Consider the following 21119-nt stretch of genomic DNA (forward strand, 5'->3'; position numbering starts at 1 on the left):
TCATAGTTTAAATAACAACGAATCCTTACCCTTCATTGCACTTATTACTAACACAATTCCAGATTTCACATCAATAGCTATTGACCAAGGATTTTTAATTCCATTATCTTGATTCAATATTGTCCTGCATGATTTGCCATCACGTGAAACGACGACTATGTTATCACTTTTCAGGCAAGCAACATACATTAAGCCGTTTTTATCTAATGCAGTTCCGCAGGGTGTATCAATGTCCTGGTGATTAAATGTCCAAAGCATTTCTCCACTCAATTTGTAGCAGCTTACTGTGCTATTGTTAAAGTTAGTACCGTAGATATTTCCCTTGAACAAAGATAAACGATGTACATGAATTCCTTCCAAGATTTGTTTTGATTCGTCTAGAAGGTTCATGACAATGATATATTTGTCATCAGGTATTGAAATGACCAGAACTTGACCATCACTTGAAACTCCATAACATTTTTTATGAATTTTTAAATTTCTGTCAACCTTTCTTCTGCCTATATCAACAAGAGCCACTTCACATGCAGTATAAAAGGAAACAGCTATGGTGTCATCTTTAACAAAACATACACTATCAGGTTCCTCTTTAACATGTTTGAATGACACAATAGATCCAATGAATGTCCCATCATTTCTAAACATCAACAAACCTCTGTTAACTAAATCAAAAGTTAAAATATTGCCATCAGGTAGTATGCAACATTCGAGAAAACGCATTTGTTTTCCTTCGGGCACTTTTAGAGTGTTTGAAAACGTTGGCTTTATTTGATCTATCGTTGGAATAGGAAGTAAACGCTGAGCTTGATCTTTCCTTCCCGCATTTGCCGACACATTGCAAGGACGTGTTTCAACTGTAATGTCTCCAAATGATTCGACATCACGTAGAATAGACGCAAGAGTAGGTGACGTTGTCACATGGAAGTTACGTTCGATTAAATCAGGACCACGCTTTATATCTTCAATGTAGTTCGCCTCTTTTGATGTGATTTTTTCGATTTCTGTTAGACCAACGTAAGTTTGAAGTTCAGTTGCATATTTTGTCATATTCGAAAATTCGTTTTGCAATTGTCTGATTTGATTTGCTCGTTTATCAACATCAACCAAGAGTGTCTCCATATGTGATTTTAATTTCGAATGTTCAATTTCAAGATCTTGAAGGAGTTGCTGTTCTAGTTTGTTTAGGTGATCATCGATGGATTTACGCATTGATCGTATACTCCGAATTGCCTCGGTTTTCTGCTCTGAATTTGTACCTTTTCTCTTTTTCAAATATTCCACTATCTCATTAAAGTTTTTATTAAGATCCTTCAGATCTTTTTCAAGAAGAGGAACTGCTGCTGATAATTTTACTTGTTTTAGAAATTCCGACAATGGCTTCATCGACTGACATGATTGATGGTTATCTGTGGTGCAATGTACACAGCAAGCACAGGCATGAAAAGAACAATATAGTTCAAACTTTCTGTCATGGACTTTACACATATTGCTCGTCCCTTTTATAAATGAAGGCAATTTATGATAATTCCCAGCTGATATTGTTGTATGGTCTTTTGATGTTCTCGACCTTTTATGATGCTTCTCACAGTCTATACATAAGAATACCTCGCATTCTGTACACCACACGACTGCATCACTTATGACGTTATCCTCTTTACAAAGAGTACAAAAGTCCTTTCTAGGCGAAGCCATATTACACAATCCTTTCTGAAAATATAGGAAAACTGACATGTTTTCTGTAGTCACATAACAGTTTGCAAATAGTCTACCATTGTCTACCTAAGAAAATGTCTGTACTAAGGCAGGAGTATTATAGTTGTTATTCATTCTTTTGATGCTAGTTCTGAAGGATATACTTATCATTCATAATGTAAAATTAAATAAGGCCACACCAATTTAATTTCTTGTTCTACGGATCCAAAAATTGGGGTGAGCGAGCGATTTGAAAATTTTAATAAAAAAATATTTAATTTGCAAATTTTTGAGGCGAAGCTTAAAAAGTAAAGGCGAGCGATTATAATTTTTTTTTGTAAACATAAAATAGTAGGTTTTGATTATAATAAAACTTGATTTATCACTTGTACCTTGACATTTCTTTAATTTATGAAGTATTTTTTCCCTGTTCGACAAGAAATAATTGAATAATTAAATCTGGTCTATGTATGTGTGACTGACAATGAGACAATTCTCCATCCAAGTCATAATCAGGTTCAGAACAACCCCTTTATGTTATGAATATCCCTTTTATGAGGGGTCAAAATATTAAAGTCATAATATATTTTTTTTGTAAAAACACTTTAAGTACAAAAGGACTTATATTTTCCCAAAGAACTGTAATATTTGGTATTAAATGGTCAAAACATGTCCAAGAATTTTGTTATATTCCTGGACTTTAACCATGTTAACACTTTACTTTAACAGTTTAATATTATTCAAAATAAGTGGACCCATCCCTCTTTTAGAAAAGTTGTTTAAAATATAATGTAATTCTCCTCTTTTTGAGTAAAAAATTCTAAGTTGTCAAATGTTTTGTATAGTAGCACTGTACAAATCTGAATAATTCTTAGTATTTCTATTTTCTTTTCTACAACAGACTGAACAGTAAACATGGTAAAATGACCCCTTAAACAGGTCAGAAATAACCACCAATTGGTGGATTATACCTCAATTGACGTATAATCCACCAATTGACATATAATGGTATAGACCAATTGATGGATAATTCTTTGTTTTTCAAAACAAATTATTACACCAAAATGGAGCATTGTTTTCTTAAAACCATATTAAGGTATGAAAACTTGTCAAAGACTCCTAGTTTAGTATAGTGACATAACATATTGCATTAAATCAATAATTGTATTTGAAGTTTCTTCTATTGTTATCTTGTTAATTCTTGATTGGCAAATTTACCTGTAATCACCTGTCAATGGACATCATTACTGTCTGCAGTCATGTGGTCATGAGTACAACTCCACAGGTGAATGGAGCTCTTTGTTAATACTTAACTTTCATTATCAAAAGTCAATAGTACAAATGTTCTAACAAAAGAATTGTTGTACACATGCATTCTCAAGAGATGCAGCAGGCTTTGACAAAACTGAAACTTTCCTAGGACTCAATAAGGGTCATGAAATAGGTTGCAAGTTGCAAAATCATGCTCCTATCTCACACTAGCATTTAATTACAAAAAACTTGCATTATACATCAATTGGTCTATACCAATATACCTCAATTGGTGGATTATACGTCAATTGAGGTATAATCCACCAATTGGTGGTTATTCCTGACCTGTTAAAGGCCCTTGTCTGGGGAAGGGTTAGTCCCAACCTGATAATAACATATAATAGGTCAAAGTACGGCCTTTTACACAGTGCTTTGATCAAGACCAACCAGCAAGCTATAAGGGACCACAACTTAGTATTGTACACAATTCGAACAGGAAAACCAACGATCTAAATTATATTTCCAAACGGGAAAAATTTACCAATGATCCACATCAACAAACGATAACTGCAGAACGACAGGTCTCTGAATCAACCAGGACAGGTGCACAAACCTGCGGCGGGTATGACCGTCACCATACATTATAATTGCAGTTGAAGGCAAATCCTTCAGAAGTTCTTTGTACTTTATTTTAACAACGAACATTTTTTTTCATAGGGAATATAAGTTAGGGGAAAGAATCCAACGTTTTGTTCTGTACTGGTATTTCTATTTATATCGGGGGAAGCACTAATGACAGGACGATTGCCCGGATAGTGACAGGACGGTTGACCGGACGACATATAAATAGTCATAACTTTTTTGTTATCCGATAGATTTGTTTAATATTTGTAAACCTGAAAGATATTAAACTATATTTTATGAAAATTAAAAAAAAAGAGAAAAAATAATTATTTTTTAGTAAAAAAAGTTGACCGGAAGGTATTCACACTCGCCAATATACGCTATATATATATTCAACTGGTCGACGACAAATGTTAATATCTCTTCTGTTTTACAATATTTGTCCATGAAACTCAGGAATCTGTGAGATTTATAAATATATTATACGAAAATATAAACTTGATTGCAAAAAAACGGGTTTTTCTCAAAAAAAAGTTGACCGGACGGTATTCACCCTCGCCGATATACGCTATATATATATATTGAAATGGTCGACGACAAGTGTTAATATCTCTTTTGTTTTACAATATTTGTCTATGAAACTCGGGAACCTGTGAGATTGAATAATATATTACACAAAAATATAAACTTTCAAGTAAAAAAGAAAAAAAATCTGCAAAAAAAGTTGACCGGACGGTATTCACTTTCGACGATGTACGCGTTGATTATATTGAACTGAGCGACAAAAAAATGTAAATATTTTTTTTATAAACAATATTTTTTCATAAAACTGAGATATTTGCGAGATAAATAAATATATGCTATGAAAATATAAACTTTATGATAAAAAAAATATTTTTCTTAAAAAAAAATTTGACCGAACAAAAAAAATCTATCGGATAACAAAAAAGTTATGACTATTTATATGTCGTCCGGTCAACCGTCCTGTCACTATCCGGGCAATCATCCTGTCATTAGTGCAACCCTTATATCGGAGCACTCTCGCTTGGAATAAATTGGCTCCATTCTGAAACAAATATTCTCGCAGATATTTACAGTGTTGTGGGGTGCTGATAGTTTTAAAATCGTTATATAAAGGCTAGACTGTGATTTTAAAAAATAAATGTTGAGATCTTTACATTATATTTACAAAAAACCGATGCGGGAAATGGACTTGATTTCATTTCCGGATGCGGGAAGCGGGAATATAATAAAAATAATAAAAATCTGTTTTGAAAAAAATAGGTGCGGGCGGGTCCGTCGAACAAGGAATCAAATTGGTGTGGCCTAATATAGACTTTTTTATCTTCTTCATTGTTCTTGGTCTTATATGTATATGAAGGCAGGTAGAGGTGCAGATCTTACCGACAATCTATTGAAAAAGTCTACCCCAAGGTTTAACAAATATACGTTGTCAATAATATTAACTTGTCTAGATCAAGTCAAACATAAAATAGATATATAAGAAGATGTGGTGTGAGACCACCCAATTCTCATTCCTTTTATATATTTATGGCGATCTGTAGAAGGATTGTCCTTCATTCTTTCCGAATTTTTCAACTTTGCGTATTTTTTTGTGTTATTCATTATTTGTTGGCACTGGCTACGGTTACATGGAAATGTAACAATAATAAAAATATTATTGTTACATTGGAGACTAATTGCCGGAATGCAAAGTTGGGTAAGGAACTGATTAATTACGAATGTAACAATAATTAATGAGGCTACGGTTACATTGCGTTATTGTTACATGAAAAACCGAAATTCACGATTGGACTAGTAATATGTACTAAATAATAAAAGTTGAAGACATTTATTTTATATTTACAATGCATACAATTATTACAAACAATTTCTTTATTTTTTTATTTACAATGACAGTTTCTACATATCCAGTAAGTGGTTTTTGGAGCATGTTAAAGTCCGACACATTTTTTTCTAACTTGAAACCACTCCAAACAATATTCGTATATAGGTAAAATTGTGAATGGAAATGGGGAATGTGTCAAAGCGACAACAACCCGACCATAGAGCAGACAAGAGTTAAAGCCACTAATGGGTCTTCAATGTAGCAAGACACTCCCGCACCCAGAGGCGTCCTTCATCAAGCCCCTTAACACATATGTATACTAGTTCAGTGATAATGGACGCTATACTAAACTCTAAATTATACACAAGAATCTAAAATTAAAAAGCATACAAGACTAACAAAGGCCAGAGGCTCCTGACTTGGGACAGCATCTTTAAGATCATCAAAACCATTAATACGTAAAACTATTCAAACACAATTTGTTGAATAATAATATTTATTATTTGTCATTATTACAAGTATTATTTGGTACATATGAAAGAATTAAGCAACAAAACTATAGAAAATTTAGATTTGATAAATCTAGCGTATATTACTGTTTTTCATGTAACAATAACGCAATGTAACCGTAGGTCCGTAGCCTCAATAATTATTGTTACATTCGTAATTAATCAGTTCCTTATCCAACTTTGCATTCCGGCAATTAGTCTCCAATGTAACAATAATATTTTTATTATTGTTACATTTCCATGTAACCGTAGCCAGTGCCTTATTTCAAGTTATTTGTTTGGCAAATTATGACTTCTTCTCTGTTCCATTTTTTTCAGCACACCAAATTTCTTTATCATAATTTGTTTTTGTAAATCCCATGATGCATCCATATCCTCCTTCAATAAACTATAGATACACTTAGTCCAAATAATTATGACGTCTTGAAAGGCTATAATATTTTTTTCGTTGACGCCTTACATCAAAACAAAATATAATAGCCTTTCAAGACGTCATAAATATTTGGACTAAGATACACCCAGTTACATATTTAATTAAAATACATAAATTTAAGATACATTTTATTTATCAACAAGGACGTATATTAGATATACGTCCTTGTTATCAACAAAGAAACCTGTAGTTATGAACCTGCTTTAATGACAAAGTCAAAATTTAGTGTTGAACATGTTAAACAAATCTTCCGGAACTGAGTATTTACTTTCTGTTTGAACAAAACAAGTTTACAAATGTCCTTCATAGTTAAATTCCCCGTTGTATGCCAATTAATTTTGAATTTAAAATAATCTTAATTGTCGCAAAGCAGATCATATGATGTATTTAATCAAATGAAATTAATATTAATTTGAAACTCTTACCTTAATAGTTGTGGGGTGTACAAAAAAACGATTGTCAAACAGGGAAGTAAAATGTCCAATATCTAGGACAATTGTAAATAAAATAACTTGTAGCTTCTTTAAAAAGCTTTCCTATGCACATACGATGGGTTACACTTGTAACCGGAGAGCACTAATTTCATTACAAAATTGCTTGTCTCCACCGGGAATCGAACCCCGGACCTCTGTGTTACAAGGCAGCGCGCTAACCGACTGAGCTAAAGAAGTACTTCCTTAGCTCAACCGCTTACGGCTGACTAAGTATCTACTAAGTTTTCTAAGGGAAGCAATCCCGCCACACTTCCCCCACCTCAAGAGTCATTATACTCTATAATGATGATATTTTCATCTTTTTTATATTTATATTTTAAATACCTGGCTAGGTAATTCTTCTAACCGTGGGTTATTCTTACTGGGCGCCAATGTAACCGGAGAGCACTAATTTCATTACAAAATTGCTTGTCTCCACCGGGATTCGAACCCGGGACCTCTGTGTCACAAGGCAGCGCGCTAACCGACTGAGCTAAAGAAGTACTTACGGCTGACTAAGTATCTACTAAGTTTTCTAAGGGAAGCAATCCCGCCACACTTCCCCCACCTCAAGAGTCATTATACTCTATAATGATGATATTTTCATCTTTTTTATATTTATATCTTAACCTGGCTAGGTAATTCTTCTAACCGTGGGTAATTCTTGTTGGGCGCCAATGTAACCGGAGAGCACTAATTTCATTACAAAATTGCTTGTCTCCACCGGGAATCGAACCCGGGACCTCTGTGTTACAAGGCAGCGCGCTAACCGACTGAGCTAAAGAAGTACTTCCTTAGCTCAACCGCTTACGGCTGACTAAGTATCTACTAAGTTTTCTAAGGGAAGCAATCCCGCCACACACTAAAGACCTGAAAGTGGACCTGAAAAGACCTGAAAAGACCTGAAAGTATACGACTAAAATTATTCAAATTGCAACAACTTTTTTATTATTGGATGGAATTTCTTCAAGTTGGAATTTTATTAATTGTCAATATCCACATTTCATTAAAATTTAATTATTTATTTCTATGGTATATCATGTCTCTTTGACTTATGAGTTTTGACATGTGAGTTTTGATTATTCTTTGGTATCTCCCGTCTTTTTTGTATCAGTTTTGCGTATCATATTAGTATCTTCCGTCAATAAAAATTAGAAAGAAGGGTGACCGAAAGAAAGTGTGATCCCAATGAGACAGTTTTCCAAAAGAGAACAAATGACACCGAACATGAAATGTTAACAACCATATTTTTCGTTTCTGTTTATTAGTTTCTTTAAAAAAAAAATAGCGGAATTTTAGGCACATTTAGATTTTTGAATTTACGTTCAGGTCCGAGTTTTGACACCCAAACGATATTTTTCATGTATTTTTTTTTATATTATCATTATATTGAACTTTTTGTTTCACAAAAACAAAAGTTGAAAGATATCCACTGTATATTAAAAAAGTTATTGAAGTTAGAATTATTCCGACCATAGATTTTCAGGTCCCTTCAGGTCTTTTCATTTCTCCCTTCAGGTCCAACTTTTGGCATCAAAATTTTGTTTTTAATTTAAAAAAATAAAATTTTAATGAAATATGGCTATTAACAATTGATTAAATTCCAACTTGAAGAAATTCCATCCAATAATAAAAAAGTTGTTGCAATTTGAATAATTTTAGTCGTATACTTTCAGGTCTTTTCAGGTCTTTTCAGGTCCACTTTCAGGTCTTTAGTGTTACCCACATACGATTGCAGGAAATTCACAAATTAGTGCGAGGTTTGTACAAATGCGAATAGCATGAGTAATGCGACTGAGTAAATACCCCAAAAATAAAACTCTGATTTTAATACCTGTTACATGTATCTGCATCGAGATTTTTCTGAAATGGCAATAATGAGTCAATAATAGATCTTTCATTTATGTCCATCTTTCAAACATAGCAATAATGATTGTACGCAAAGGTTTCTGAATTTTGAAGTATATTATTCCCTGCTCATGGGGTGTCTAACCATACAAGCATGCGAAGAACAAAATTTCAGCTTTCTGTCTTTGTTATAAACCTACTTCTCGTCACTTGTACAAATGAAGCTAATTCTCTATTTTTCCAAATTTGTTAGAGATTTGCAGTCCATACAAAGAAAATCTTGACATTCTGTAAACCATATGACTGAGAGTACAAAGAGAACTGTAATCATTATTTGCCAATATCGATATTTTTAATACATTAGCGACTGACAAATGTTTGCTCATACTACGATTTGATAGCATACATGTACAAACCATCGACCTGCTACCACAACCCCACATGACATGAAGAGAGATATATAAGTGTATAAAAATGATAGAGAGTTGTTATTAGCCTTCGCAACATCTCGTACCTAAACACTAATGGACAACAAATTAATGATTATAAGTGAAAACTAGAGAATTTCAAGAGCTCATGTCACTCAACCTGATCTAGTTGAATATTTAGCAATGGTCACTCTTAGGTGTCAAAAGACAGAAAATTCAACACAAAAATGTCTGTCATGGTCTTGTATTGCTGATCATTTTTTTTTTGCAGTCTTTCTAGCTGTAATAGATTTTGCTCAGGATTAAAACAAAATGAGGAATGTGTCTATATGGGCACAGCTGATATGCCCCTGCTAGCATATAACGCTTAAAATGTAACTCAAGAACTGTAAAAATGACGCCTCCAAAAATTGAACGTAGACCGAGTTTCCTGGTGAAAGTATATATACATTTCATTACATTTAGTTGAGACAATCTCAATCTCAAGTAAGTGAACGGAAAAGAAAAAAATCAGCGTTTTTTCATTTGCAAAGGGGCATTACCCTAGAACGGTTATTAAAGTACCTGTAAGCACTGAATGGTAAAGATTGTTTCAATTTATCAGTAGGAAGTGAAATTGAATATTGCATTGTATAAAGCATTGGTTGTAATTGATTCAACTATCATTCTGGACAAAGAAATACAACTCCAATTTTCGAAAGTAGATACCAAAGCTATATTCAAACTTATAAGTATTCAAAGCACAGGATAGAACACCAAACTAGAGGTCGGTGTTGTTCACCTTGGTCTATGTGAATATTAAAAAAAAGGACACACATTACAGACAATCAAAGAGCAGAATGCTCTGAGGGATACGATTGCCATAGTTTTCATTGACACATGTATAGCAGTTCTGCCAAATTTTCAATAAACAAATGCATGAGATTTGGCCAAAATTGAAAAGATCAAAGAGGGAAAAAATAGATCCAAGAATGCTGCTGCAAAAAAGCATGAACATGCGTGAGTCTCAAGCATTTTTGGCCAGTAACCCTGGTATAGCTGAATAGTATTATTCTCTAAACTAATTCAACTGCACATGCAAAATGTAACAATCTGAATAGTCACTCAACTTAAAGAATAGCTAATCCCCGTTACAAGTGTATGAGCCATGTCCTTATTGTGTTTTATCGAATTATATTTATCCTGTACCATTGTAAACTCGTACCACTAAAAAAAACTTGTACCAATGCAAACTCGTACCATTGCTAACTCGTACCAACTTATTTAAATGCATTCAAATGGTGTTAAATGATGAATATACATGATATACGTTACTTTCACCCAATACCTGAAAGTACAATGACCAATTTGTAGCTAATGTTCCTTGTATATTGGATAGAAAATACTGTGGCAGATGTAGATAATTAAAGTATAAACAGTTTCACCGGAAGAAAATTTTTCATGAATAATTAAATCTTAGCAGTTAGTCAAAATGATTGCCAAAATTATTTTTACTGTCTATAAATAACAATGAAATGTAACTGATTCCTGTTAAGGGGGTCCGCATTTTCCCCGCAAAAAAAAGCCTATGGCTTTCAACAATTGTAAACATAGCATTCAATTTGTGATCATGGATTACAGCTTTAATTAACTTAAATTGGATATATATATATTCACGTTCAATTTTAATAAGGTACAGTTAAAGCAATGTATTAACTTTCCTCTGGATTAAGTTCTACAGTGGCCGATCCAGAACTTTTCCTAAGGGGGAGCCTGCTGACTGACCTAAGAGGTGGCCCGCTCCAGTCATGCTTCAATGATTCCCTTTATAATCAACCAATTTTTTTCCACGAAAAAGGGGGGGGGGGCCTGGATCCGTCTATGTTCTAGTTTGAAAGATCAGTTAAAACATTAATGCTTTAAAACATTCTTTATTTTTGTCTAAGTTTTCATTTAACTCCTGTGTAAAATTCAAGTAATTCAACTTTATTTCTATTAATTTTACAAACAGAAACCCATAAAACATCATATTTTTTAATATATTTTTCTGAATGGTACGACTTCCCAGTAGTACAAGTTAACTTTTTTGGTTCCAATGCCGTGGTACGAGTTAACTTGCTTCCGTATCTTGTCACCGTAATTCTAGGAGGAACCCTAAACTGGACCCCTGTTGTGTTCACTTATCGCTACACTGACCTTCGGTGCGAAACTATATATAGAACGGCGGAACAGTTTAGGAGGAACCCCATTTCTTACTCTTTAATTATTGAAGTTCCTTTGGGTCAGAGGGCATGACTCCTTTCCGTACACACTCCATTGTTTACATTGAGATCGTTCTTAATATAATACGACGTTTATCGGCATTAACGAGTTAATTCTTCTTGACGAATACTTCGAAAAGGGAGACAACTCGAAACGATAATATGGAAGATTCCATTTCTGCTGATGGGGTGTTATAGGTAATTTTTACGATGAAACATTTATTTTAATTTAAATTATGCATATGATTTAAAATTATGCAACAACAATAGCCCTCCATATGCAGACAGACATAGAAAGAATCCCATGAGTTTTAAATTAATCAATGAAGCGGGGAATCACTCAATCTGATACCCCTTGAAATCAGGAAAACTACACGCATGTGGGGTCCCACTAGTTAGCGACAAAAAGCGTCAAGAAGCGACAAGAAGAAAAAAAATAGTGACAAAAAGCAACAAGAAGCTATTTAGCGACAAGAATACATTTTGTTATCACATACATCAAAATAACTTTTTAGGATTATATTGAAAGATGAAGAAATAAAAAAAATTCGAGGAAGAGATTGTGTACTTTTTATTATCATATTGATAGATGAAGAAATTAAACATGTGTAAGAGCAAAGGAAATGTAAACGCTATAAAATGAAAATAAAAACAAAAATTTGTCACCTTCCTTTTGAAGGATTTAATAAAACAAAAACATAAAATATTATAAATATCGTTAAATGAGACAATACACTAAATAAAATGATGAAAAATATTCACATTTTAATTATGTTTTCCTCTTGTTTGATTTCAGTTCTTAATTTGTATTTCACAATTTGTGTATGTATTTTCTGGACAATTACATATGCACAAATAATGCATTTTGCAAGTTAATTATATATTGTACAAAAATAGTTTTAAAAACAAATAAAAAGACAAAATATATTATTGTTCTAAAACACAAGTAAAAGTAATACCATAAAACGACAGGGTAAAGGTAATACTTCCTGTGATACCTTATAAAATAAAATATCATGTAAATAAATGTAGCAACTGAATTAGTTTCATTTTTTTTCCTATCAAAATTAACTTTCCTGTCGTTGAAATTGTTTTCTTTTGCATATCTTTTTAATATTTATTTCTAATTAACATACTATATAGTAAAAAATCATTTCTGTAGATCACCGAAAGGGGAAGTGGTCTAGAACACAGTATTATTTTATTTAGGGGGTTCACTATACACGCAAATTTTTATTAGTCTTCACTTCAAGGTTAATCGAGCAAATTTTATTTAATAAGGCTTTTTACAGTTTTTTTTACTTTACTACGGGTTCATAAGGATCTTAAATCTGATTTTATTGCTGTGTCCACAATAGACACATCAATATTATTCTACGTATTTCACCTGTATCGGTTTGGACAATTCCATGGACTATTCCATACATACACCATTATGCTTAAGGGGTTTTCATATGTCATGTCAAGATGATATAGGCTATTTACCGTTGTTTGCCACAAAAAAAATCTGGTAAAGTCACTTTTCTGAAAAACCAATATAAATATAGTTAACATATTTATATATTTAATCTAACTGTGTTCATTGACCCGAATTTTTTAATGACAACACACACCTTAAATTCGTTTTGGTCTATTCCATGACATTTGCGCGGGAAATATTCATCAAAGACTTTTTAAATAATTTTAATGGACGTTCATTTGGAAATTTTTACTATCTTTTTTATGTGAACAATCGTCATATGTTTTTGTTTTTCATACATTTAAAGGATCAACGTTATTTAAATTCCGTATATCTTCATTTGACATCAGGTTTGTACGCATTTAGTCTCTTCTCTAGTCTATAATCAAAACTGAAGGCCGTGAAGGGACACATGTCATGATGACACGTGCTGCACAATCCCACACATTTCACATTATGTAATAAAATTCTACTGTTTGCGATAAAAATATTCACTGTTTAGGGGTGTTGAAATTAGGTCTTACATAGACATAGTTGATGCGTATCCGATCCGTGATTTGTATATATTTCAATGGTGCTCTCGGTAAGGCCAAAAACATATATGTTTGATTATGGCTACCCAATGGGTACCTGATCGATCCTATTTTGAGCACCCACCCTAAGCCATTTTATTGCCGTCGTAAGAAATAATCCAATCATTATAAATAGGGGAACTCTCGCCCCATGGACAACTTGGACCACGCAATTCAAAATCATGGCACAAAAAATAAAATGGATAAAATAATAAAAAGAAAATACTGACCTACCTACCTACCCTACATATTTTGATGATGTAACCTTAAACAGACATGTTAGTTTTCTCGTTTGAATTGTTTTACATTGTCTTATCAGGGCCTTTTATAGCTGACTGCGGTATGGGCTTTGCTCATTGTAACATGTACAACAATCAAACATCAACCCACACTAAACTGAATGTAATTGTAACATGTACAACAATCAAACATCAACCCACACTAAACTGAATGTAATTATAACATGTACAACAATCAAACATCAACCCACACTAAAAACACATTCTGTTTCAACTTGTCAATATTCTGATTTGTCAAATCTCAAGGGTTGAACCTATTAGATATATTATTCATTATATTATACCATTTAACATTCAACATTGTTTGCAATGTGCATCCTTTCATTTCCGTTTTATTTAAAACGTATTAAAACGTCAACCGTGGCAAAGAAATATTTGCATGAATACTTTATTAGTATTGTTAACTTACAACATATGAAGAAAAAAAACAACATTGTATTGTTAATATTATTTGAGTGACTGAATTCAGTCACTCGATTTCATCTTTATATCAAAGAATCAAATCAGTATATTTGAAAGTAACATAAATCTTATTTGTACTTGTTGCTTCTTAAATAAAGCCCAAACTGTAAATTCGGAAACAGAATTCGGATTACAGATATTACAGATTAAATACAAACAACATATAACAGAACAACAGCTAAATGAAATTAACTCTGTATCCTGTTCATTATTTTCACAAAATGTTGACTGAATTCAGTCACACAAAACTTGAAAGAAGCTACAAGAAATTGAACTAAATAAAACTTAAATTACACCAAATGATATAAAATAGTATTAATATCTATAAAACAGATGACTGAATTCAGTCAACACAAATTCACTAAATATTTGTTTAAAATAGACCAATTCTGCAAAAGTAAAAAATAGAATGACTGAATTCAGTCACAAAATTAGGTTTACACAGTTATATTCAATAGAGCAATAAATGCACATAGTTAGTTTACAGGTCGATGTTTGTGATTTGGTCAGTTTAAAGCTTAACACTAACGATGATTACATAAGATGTACTAGCTTTTGCATGATGATTATTTTCCCTCCCCCATCCATGATTCATTGACTTTTAAACTTTTGCAAAGGGTCGATTTTTAATCAAAAATTAAATACACAAAAAGAGTTTTAAAAGCAGCATTGTCTAGCGTTTTCATCCATCTTGGGACTTTTTAAGACTTTTTTGTATATATTTATATATATCAGAACACTGATAAATAGTGGTAATTGGTTATTTAAGTATTGTAATTTAAATTTCAACACTTGTATTATACATATCTGTCAACATTGCACCCAGGTGATTCAATCTGTATTAAATTTTCCATTTTTGTTTTGTTACTAACTCTTGATTTCAAAATTAAGTGAAATTTTGAAACTATTGTTATTTAAATGATACTGGACTATCTAAATGCTTATTCGTAGGGTATGCTATTACACCACTGTCTCAGGCTAGGAGAGGATTGAGCGCTCACAAACTTGTCCCCTCCACATTCTCAATGTGCCTGTCCAAAGTCAGGAGGCGGTCGTTCAGTGGTTGTTGTTGGTTCATTTCTGCCATACTGTTCTTCGTAAATTGTAATACATTAGGCCATTATCTTTTTCAATTGAATTGTTTCATATTTTTTTTATATCTGGGCCTTTTATAGATGAATATACGGTATGGCTGTTTCTTATAATATTGAAGGTCGTATGTTTGTCTTTAATTGCTCGCATTCACCTCATCTGACCATTCGTGGACAACTGTCTCATTGGTCAATGAGGTCCAAAATTTCCAATTTTTTTATTTTTTTTTCAAATATTTATAATTTTATGAAAATGAGGAAAGTAATGATGTTTCATTAAGAAGAAATGACTTCACCTGCACGTGACATACTGATATATTAAATATTATTAATCTATAAAAATGGTAATATCTCATTGAGTAAAAGCAACCTTAGAGATGAACAGATGATGAATTTCTCCTTATTTTTAAATTAATAAAAATGGTTATTCATTGTTTAAAGAACAACAAAATCAAGCTTAATAAACTGCTTAATAAATTACATTGGTCACAACACAATTTGCACGTTCACCAACAAACAAAAAATACTTAAAACATTGAAAGCCAGAATATAACATATGAAATGTGACAATGTTTAAAAATTGAGTGTGGAACACTATAAGCATCAAGAAGTCTTCTTTTCTCACTTAAAAATATGCTAAGATTTGATAAAAACACGGCAAAAATAGGAAAATAAAATGAATTTGAAATCGAGTTCAATATTTTATTTCGATGTCTTGATTGAATTTTCTTTGAAGGGAACCCCCTTTTTAAACGAAAAGCAGTTAAAAACTACATGAACCACACATGAGACTTACGTGTTCATATTTAAATAATACTTGCCGTTCATCAAATTATTTAAAGTTTATAAAAAAATAAAAAGTTGAAAATACACAAAATCTGAAATTGTCTCATTGCAATGAATCCTTGTGCTAATATGTGTCATTTTGAAAGTTCTTCTTTCAAACTATCCCGTATTAATTTCTGGCATTAAAAAAAATAGCACAATCCTACTTGAAAGAGACAGAAAGGTGTTCAGTTGTTGTTTTGTCAAGATTTTGGAATCAATGCACCACAGTCTGCTACTCCTGTCTAAAATATATCACACCAATCGAAACATACGTGTGTTGCTGTCACTTTTGCTAATTTTCTATTTGCGGTAAATATTCTTGACTGTCTGGTCTGGATTCCAAATCCATTGATCTTTTTAAAAATTATGTTGGTACTCATAGATAGTAAAGTCTAAAAAAGAAAATAAATTATGCTAAAGACCTATTTTAGAAAAGAAAAGATCATTTAAATAGTGAGAATAATTCCATTCTTTGTAAATGCATTTTTGTCGAGCCTTCGACTTTTTTCGAAAAAGCGAGACATAGCTATCATACATACAGTCGTTGCCGTCCACACTGACATATATTCTTATATTAAAAATATATATCAGATATCTCGTATACTTTATTAGATATCTTATAAAGTATATAAGATATCTTATAAACTATATGAGATATCTCATATAATATAGGGCTATTGCATGAATATTCTGGAATATATTGTTCTTAGTAGAATTTTATATTGCATGAGCTTGCGAGTGCAATATATGTTCTACAAGGGAAAATATTTCCAAATATTCATGCAATAACCCTTTTATTGTATAGCAACATTATAAGTTATATGGTTCGCTACTGACCCCATACGGATCCATAGAGGGTTAACTAATTAGTAAAATCCATAGGGGATGAGGCCGGAGGCCGAGTCCCCTATGAATTTTATTCGCCCTCTATGGATCCGTAGGGGGTCAGTAGTTAACCGTATAACGAATTTATCGGACGCTGGACTTTTTCTGCGGCGTTTTGTTGAAAAATAAACAATGAAATACAACATCATTAATAGATGACGTCGCCATTAACGCGTCATGAACACCATATGAAACTTACTAACCCAATACGCCTCGTAGGGGCTCATTAGAGCCTCTAGTTAGGTTTTACTTTGCTGTACATTATTGCTGTAACAGTTTATCTCTATCGATAATAATATACAAGATAATAACCATAAACGGCAAAATTTCCTTAAAATTACCAATTCAGGGGCAGAAACCTAACAACGAGTTGCCCAATTCATCTTAAAATTTCAGGGCAGATAGATCTTCACCTGGTTAACAATTTTATCCCATGTCAGATTTGCTTTGGTTTTTGAGATATATGAGTCAAAAACTGCATTTTATCCCTATGTTCTATTTTTAGCCATGGTAGCCATCTTGGTTAGTTGACCAGGTCACCGGACACATTTTTTAAACAAGATACCCAAATGATGATTGTAGCAAAGTTTGGTTTAATTTGGCCCAGTAGTTTAAGAGGAGAAGATTTTTGTAAAAGTTAACAGACGACGACGACGGACGACGGACTCAAAGTGATGAGAACATCTCACTTGGCCCAAGGGCCAGGTGAGCTTTAAAAAGGTGCACTCGATTTCCTCTTTTCGATACAATTGTTAAACCATTTTTTGGATTTTTTTCTCGAGTCACATAATGGAAAGGCAGACACGAAAATTACTGAACTAGTAATAGATTGATATGTTCTCCGTCCGTGGTAATTTAAAAAAAATTGGAGGTTATGCATTCCTATGTCGTCGACTTGATATCGAATTGTTCTGCAGCATTGGGTCTGCATTGATATGTAGATGAATTAAAAACTAATGAAATGGTGTTTTTAAAATAAAACACTTCGTTATTGAGAAGAAAATTGTCGTTGTGTTTGTTTCTATATTAATTTTTAAAAATTGTGTTACTATAGTTAACATTGCAGTAAGCATTTATCGCCTTCTCTAACAAAGAGCTTCGATTTCAACTGGGTTTCCGCCTGGTGTGATATATTTTTATAAAAAGCTACAATACAATTTGATCATTTAAGTAATTCCCCTGACTGTTAGCAGTGATACCTGGAAGTTATAAAGTAAGTTTGCAAATAAAATTTTGTAACCTCACCTTTTTCTTTCATATTCTGTATTTGAGGGTCGCTGTTGATATTTCGAATTCACTGCACCCAAGCCACCAGAACTTTGAGTTATTCTTTTTCTTTGGTGATTCGTCTGTTTTAATACAAATTACACAGTTTTAAACAGAGTTTCACAAAAAGTTAGAACAGTGCATACAACAAGTAATTGTATATATTTTTTTCTTTAAAAAAGTATTGAAAAAACGGGATTTTCACACATATTTGACTTTGCCAATATGCAATCATACCACATCTTCTAATTTTATATTTGGACCATATCTAAGCATATAAAGCAGGTATTGTCTATTTTTACCGTTTATATGTTTTTAAATATAAATTAAACTGAAAAAAAATCGTAAGACTGCATCACATTATTACTTCATTATAAATGAGAGTAATTAATAGGAAGCATTTTCAATAAGCTTTCCAAAAACAACTCGCCCCTATATGAGATAGAATGTCATAACAACACATATACAATTCAAAATATAAAGAGCTAGCAAAATATCTTGACATTGAAAATTTATATTCTTTAAGTTGCTTTGAAGTACACATAACCAATTAGGATAGGCAGTGGAAATATATAAAGTTATAAATACTATGTCACCCACAATTATGCTTATTATATCTGTACTCATCATACTGACCACTTTTCATTTGAGCATCAGAGAGATATAAAATTGCACAAAAAAACTGGCACATAAATGGCAGTAAGCTTTAGAAATTATCACATTTTAACTGAGTACAAGTATGGTTACTGACTGTATCGATCCTTATTATGGTAAATAAATTACTTAACCATGTAAACAAATATTTTCTTTTAGTTTTGACTGAATTCTTAATACAATTGCAAATAACATATTTCCGTAGATATATACACTTATATATATATATATATATAACATTCCATAAAACATTAATAAAAATTGGCACTTATTGTACTAAGTCATCATGCTAAGTAAATGTAAAGTTTAAAAAGAAATATCCTTTTTGAATGTTAAATAGGCCTCAGACACTTTATTCGTGGCTATGGATTTTTTTTGGAAAAAAAAGTTTTAGGAAAAAAATAATTTGTTTTTGATTCTGAGAAAAAAAATGCTTGTTTCACCCTTAGCTGCCACTATATGTACTGCTAAAACTGAAAGAAAAGAATTGTTTTCGACTTGTCGTGAAAGAAATAGATAGTTTTTCCCCGCAGATGAAAAAAAGTTTGTCCAGAAAAAAATCCATAGCCCCCCCCCCCCCCCTAGAAAATCAAATGGTTGCTGCCTAATCATATTAAATCATACTTTAAATAACACAATTTGGTTTTTTTTTCTCTTCATATTTTCTATGGATTAAAAATTATATCTTACCAGAACTCTCGTAGGTATACACGTTAGCTTCAGACTCTTCTTCCTTTAAAACGAAATCCCATCAGTCTCATTTTCTTTTTATAAGGGACTCCATCTTTCTCTTCCTTTGACCAAAGTACACAACAGAATGACCTCGTTTCACTTTGCAGTAATGCGTGTATTACAAAACACGCGACATAATCCATTACTGGCCACACAATAATCCCAAATTATTATTGTACCGCGAAAGTTCTACTGATGTAAGAATAAACATGATAACGGTTAACCATACGGTGTATTCAATATAATACTTCCTTCCGAGAATTGGGTCAATCAAAGAGGTAACATTAGAAGGATATACCACCAATTACCATCTCTAGCAATAAAATATGATAAGAAAAAGAAAAGAACCAGCATGTGTATTACCCACTGGATATAACCATTATGAACATACGGTGGTCCTTATTTTCGAAATATTATACGAATGTTGAAAGAAAAAATATGTACATTGTAAACGAAATTCATAATATCATGATATTAACTTCTTTTCTTTAAACTGCAAGGTTTTATGTAACGTAACCTCAACTTTTGGGAGTGGTTTAATAACATCAACAGAATGGACAAAACTTTACTTGAAAAAAAAGTCTATATTGAAAGCTCGGGAGGGGGGCTTAAAGATTTTTTGGTAGGGGTGAGCAGCTGATACATCAAGTACCCAACCTTTGTTTATTAGAAATATATACCTTGTAATATATCAATGAAAATCTTCTGGAACATGAGAATTTATAATTTGTTTTTGGGTCCCGCTTATCTTCACGTACTTGTTTAGAAGCAAAGCAGTTGGAATATAAATAAACACTCTCCTCTATTTGCCCCTTTTATATCTTTCATTAAAAAAGAAATTTTAATTTCAAAAGACAATATAAGATGTTTGGTCAGATAAGTATAGTAACACTCCCGAGAGAAACACTTTCACTGAGTTTTATATTAATAAAAAACTGATCAAAAGTGACATTTGTACATTGCCGTTCCATCTCATAGCTGACACTATGAAATTTCTTTAAATAATTGTTATCATGTTTCATGTAAACTAACCTTTGAATGTTTAGTAGGTGCAAATGTCAAAATGATGAGATTTATAGCATCTGTATCTAGCATTAGCGGAAATACCACATAGGTCTAATTAAATAGAGTTTAACATGTTAAAATGTTTAAATGGTTTGACAAATAGTTGATGCATTTACGACTGTTATTTAACCGCATCACAAAAAAATAAGGACATCTGATTAGTTTTAGATACTTATGATATAATCAAGCAAGTAAAAATATCAATCTATTGATATATTTAATCTGAATTTAATTTCTCACCCTTTCATATACCATGCCGATGGAGCATTGAAAAAGTGAAATATTCCAGGGGATCATCCCTACCACTCATTACATAGAAAGTTACCCCCTCCGAGATTGAAAGTAAAAGTTGGGTTTGATGGTTTTCATTGGTGTCTGGGAACAAAAATAATTTATATATCCCTCTATATATATATAACTCGTCTTAACATCAACCCAACAATGTTAGATCTGTAAATT

At 32.3% G+C, this 21119-nt stretch overlaps 1 protein-coding gene and 1 long non-coding RNA gene across 2 annotated transcripts; both read right to left on the reverse strand.

Moving 5' to 3' along the window:
* LOC134689856 (uncharacterized) lies at positions 1 to 6888 on the reverse strand. Its single transcript, XM_063549825.1, has 2 exons — positions 6784 to 6888; positions 1 to 1707 (listed from the first exon to the last, which is right to left on the reverse strand). The coding sequence occupies exon 2, from the start codon at positions 1690 to 1692 to the stop codon at positions 1 to 3; it is 1692 nt and encodes a 563-aa protein (XP_063405895.1). The 5' UTR covers positions 1693 to 1707; positions 6784 to 6888.
* A 7109-nt stretch (positions 6889 to 13997) lies between these two features.
* On the reverse strand, positions 13998 to 19852 carry LOC134690883 (uncharacterized). Its single transcript, XR_010102044.1, has 3 exons — positions 19554 to 19852; positions 18189 to 18292; positions 13998 to 16450 (listed from the first exon to the last, which is right to left on the reverse strand). It is a non-coding gene; the product is annotated as an uncharacterized LOC134690883 (long non-coding RNA).
* Positions 19853 to 21119: the final 1267 nt, after the last annotated feature.

Source organism: Mytilus trossulus, chromosome 11, assembly GCF_036588685.1.
Source record: "Mytilus trossulus isolate FHL-02 chromosome 11, PNRI_Mtr1.1.1.hap1, whole genome shotgun sequence".
Lineage (NCBI taxonomy): Eukaryota > Metazoa > Mollusca > Bivalvia > Mytilida > Mytilidae > Mytilus > Mytilus trossulus.

Bases quoted from the DNA above. Each gene is read 5' to 3' on its own strand.
- LOC134689856 (XM_063549825.1), bottom strand. From the start codon at position 1,692: ATGGCTTCGCCTAGAAAGGACTTTTGTACTCTTTGTAAAGAGGATAAC.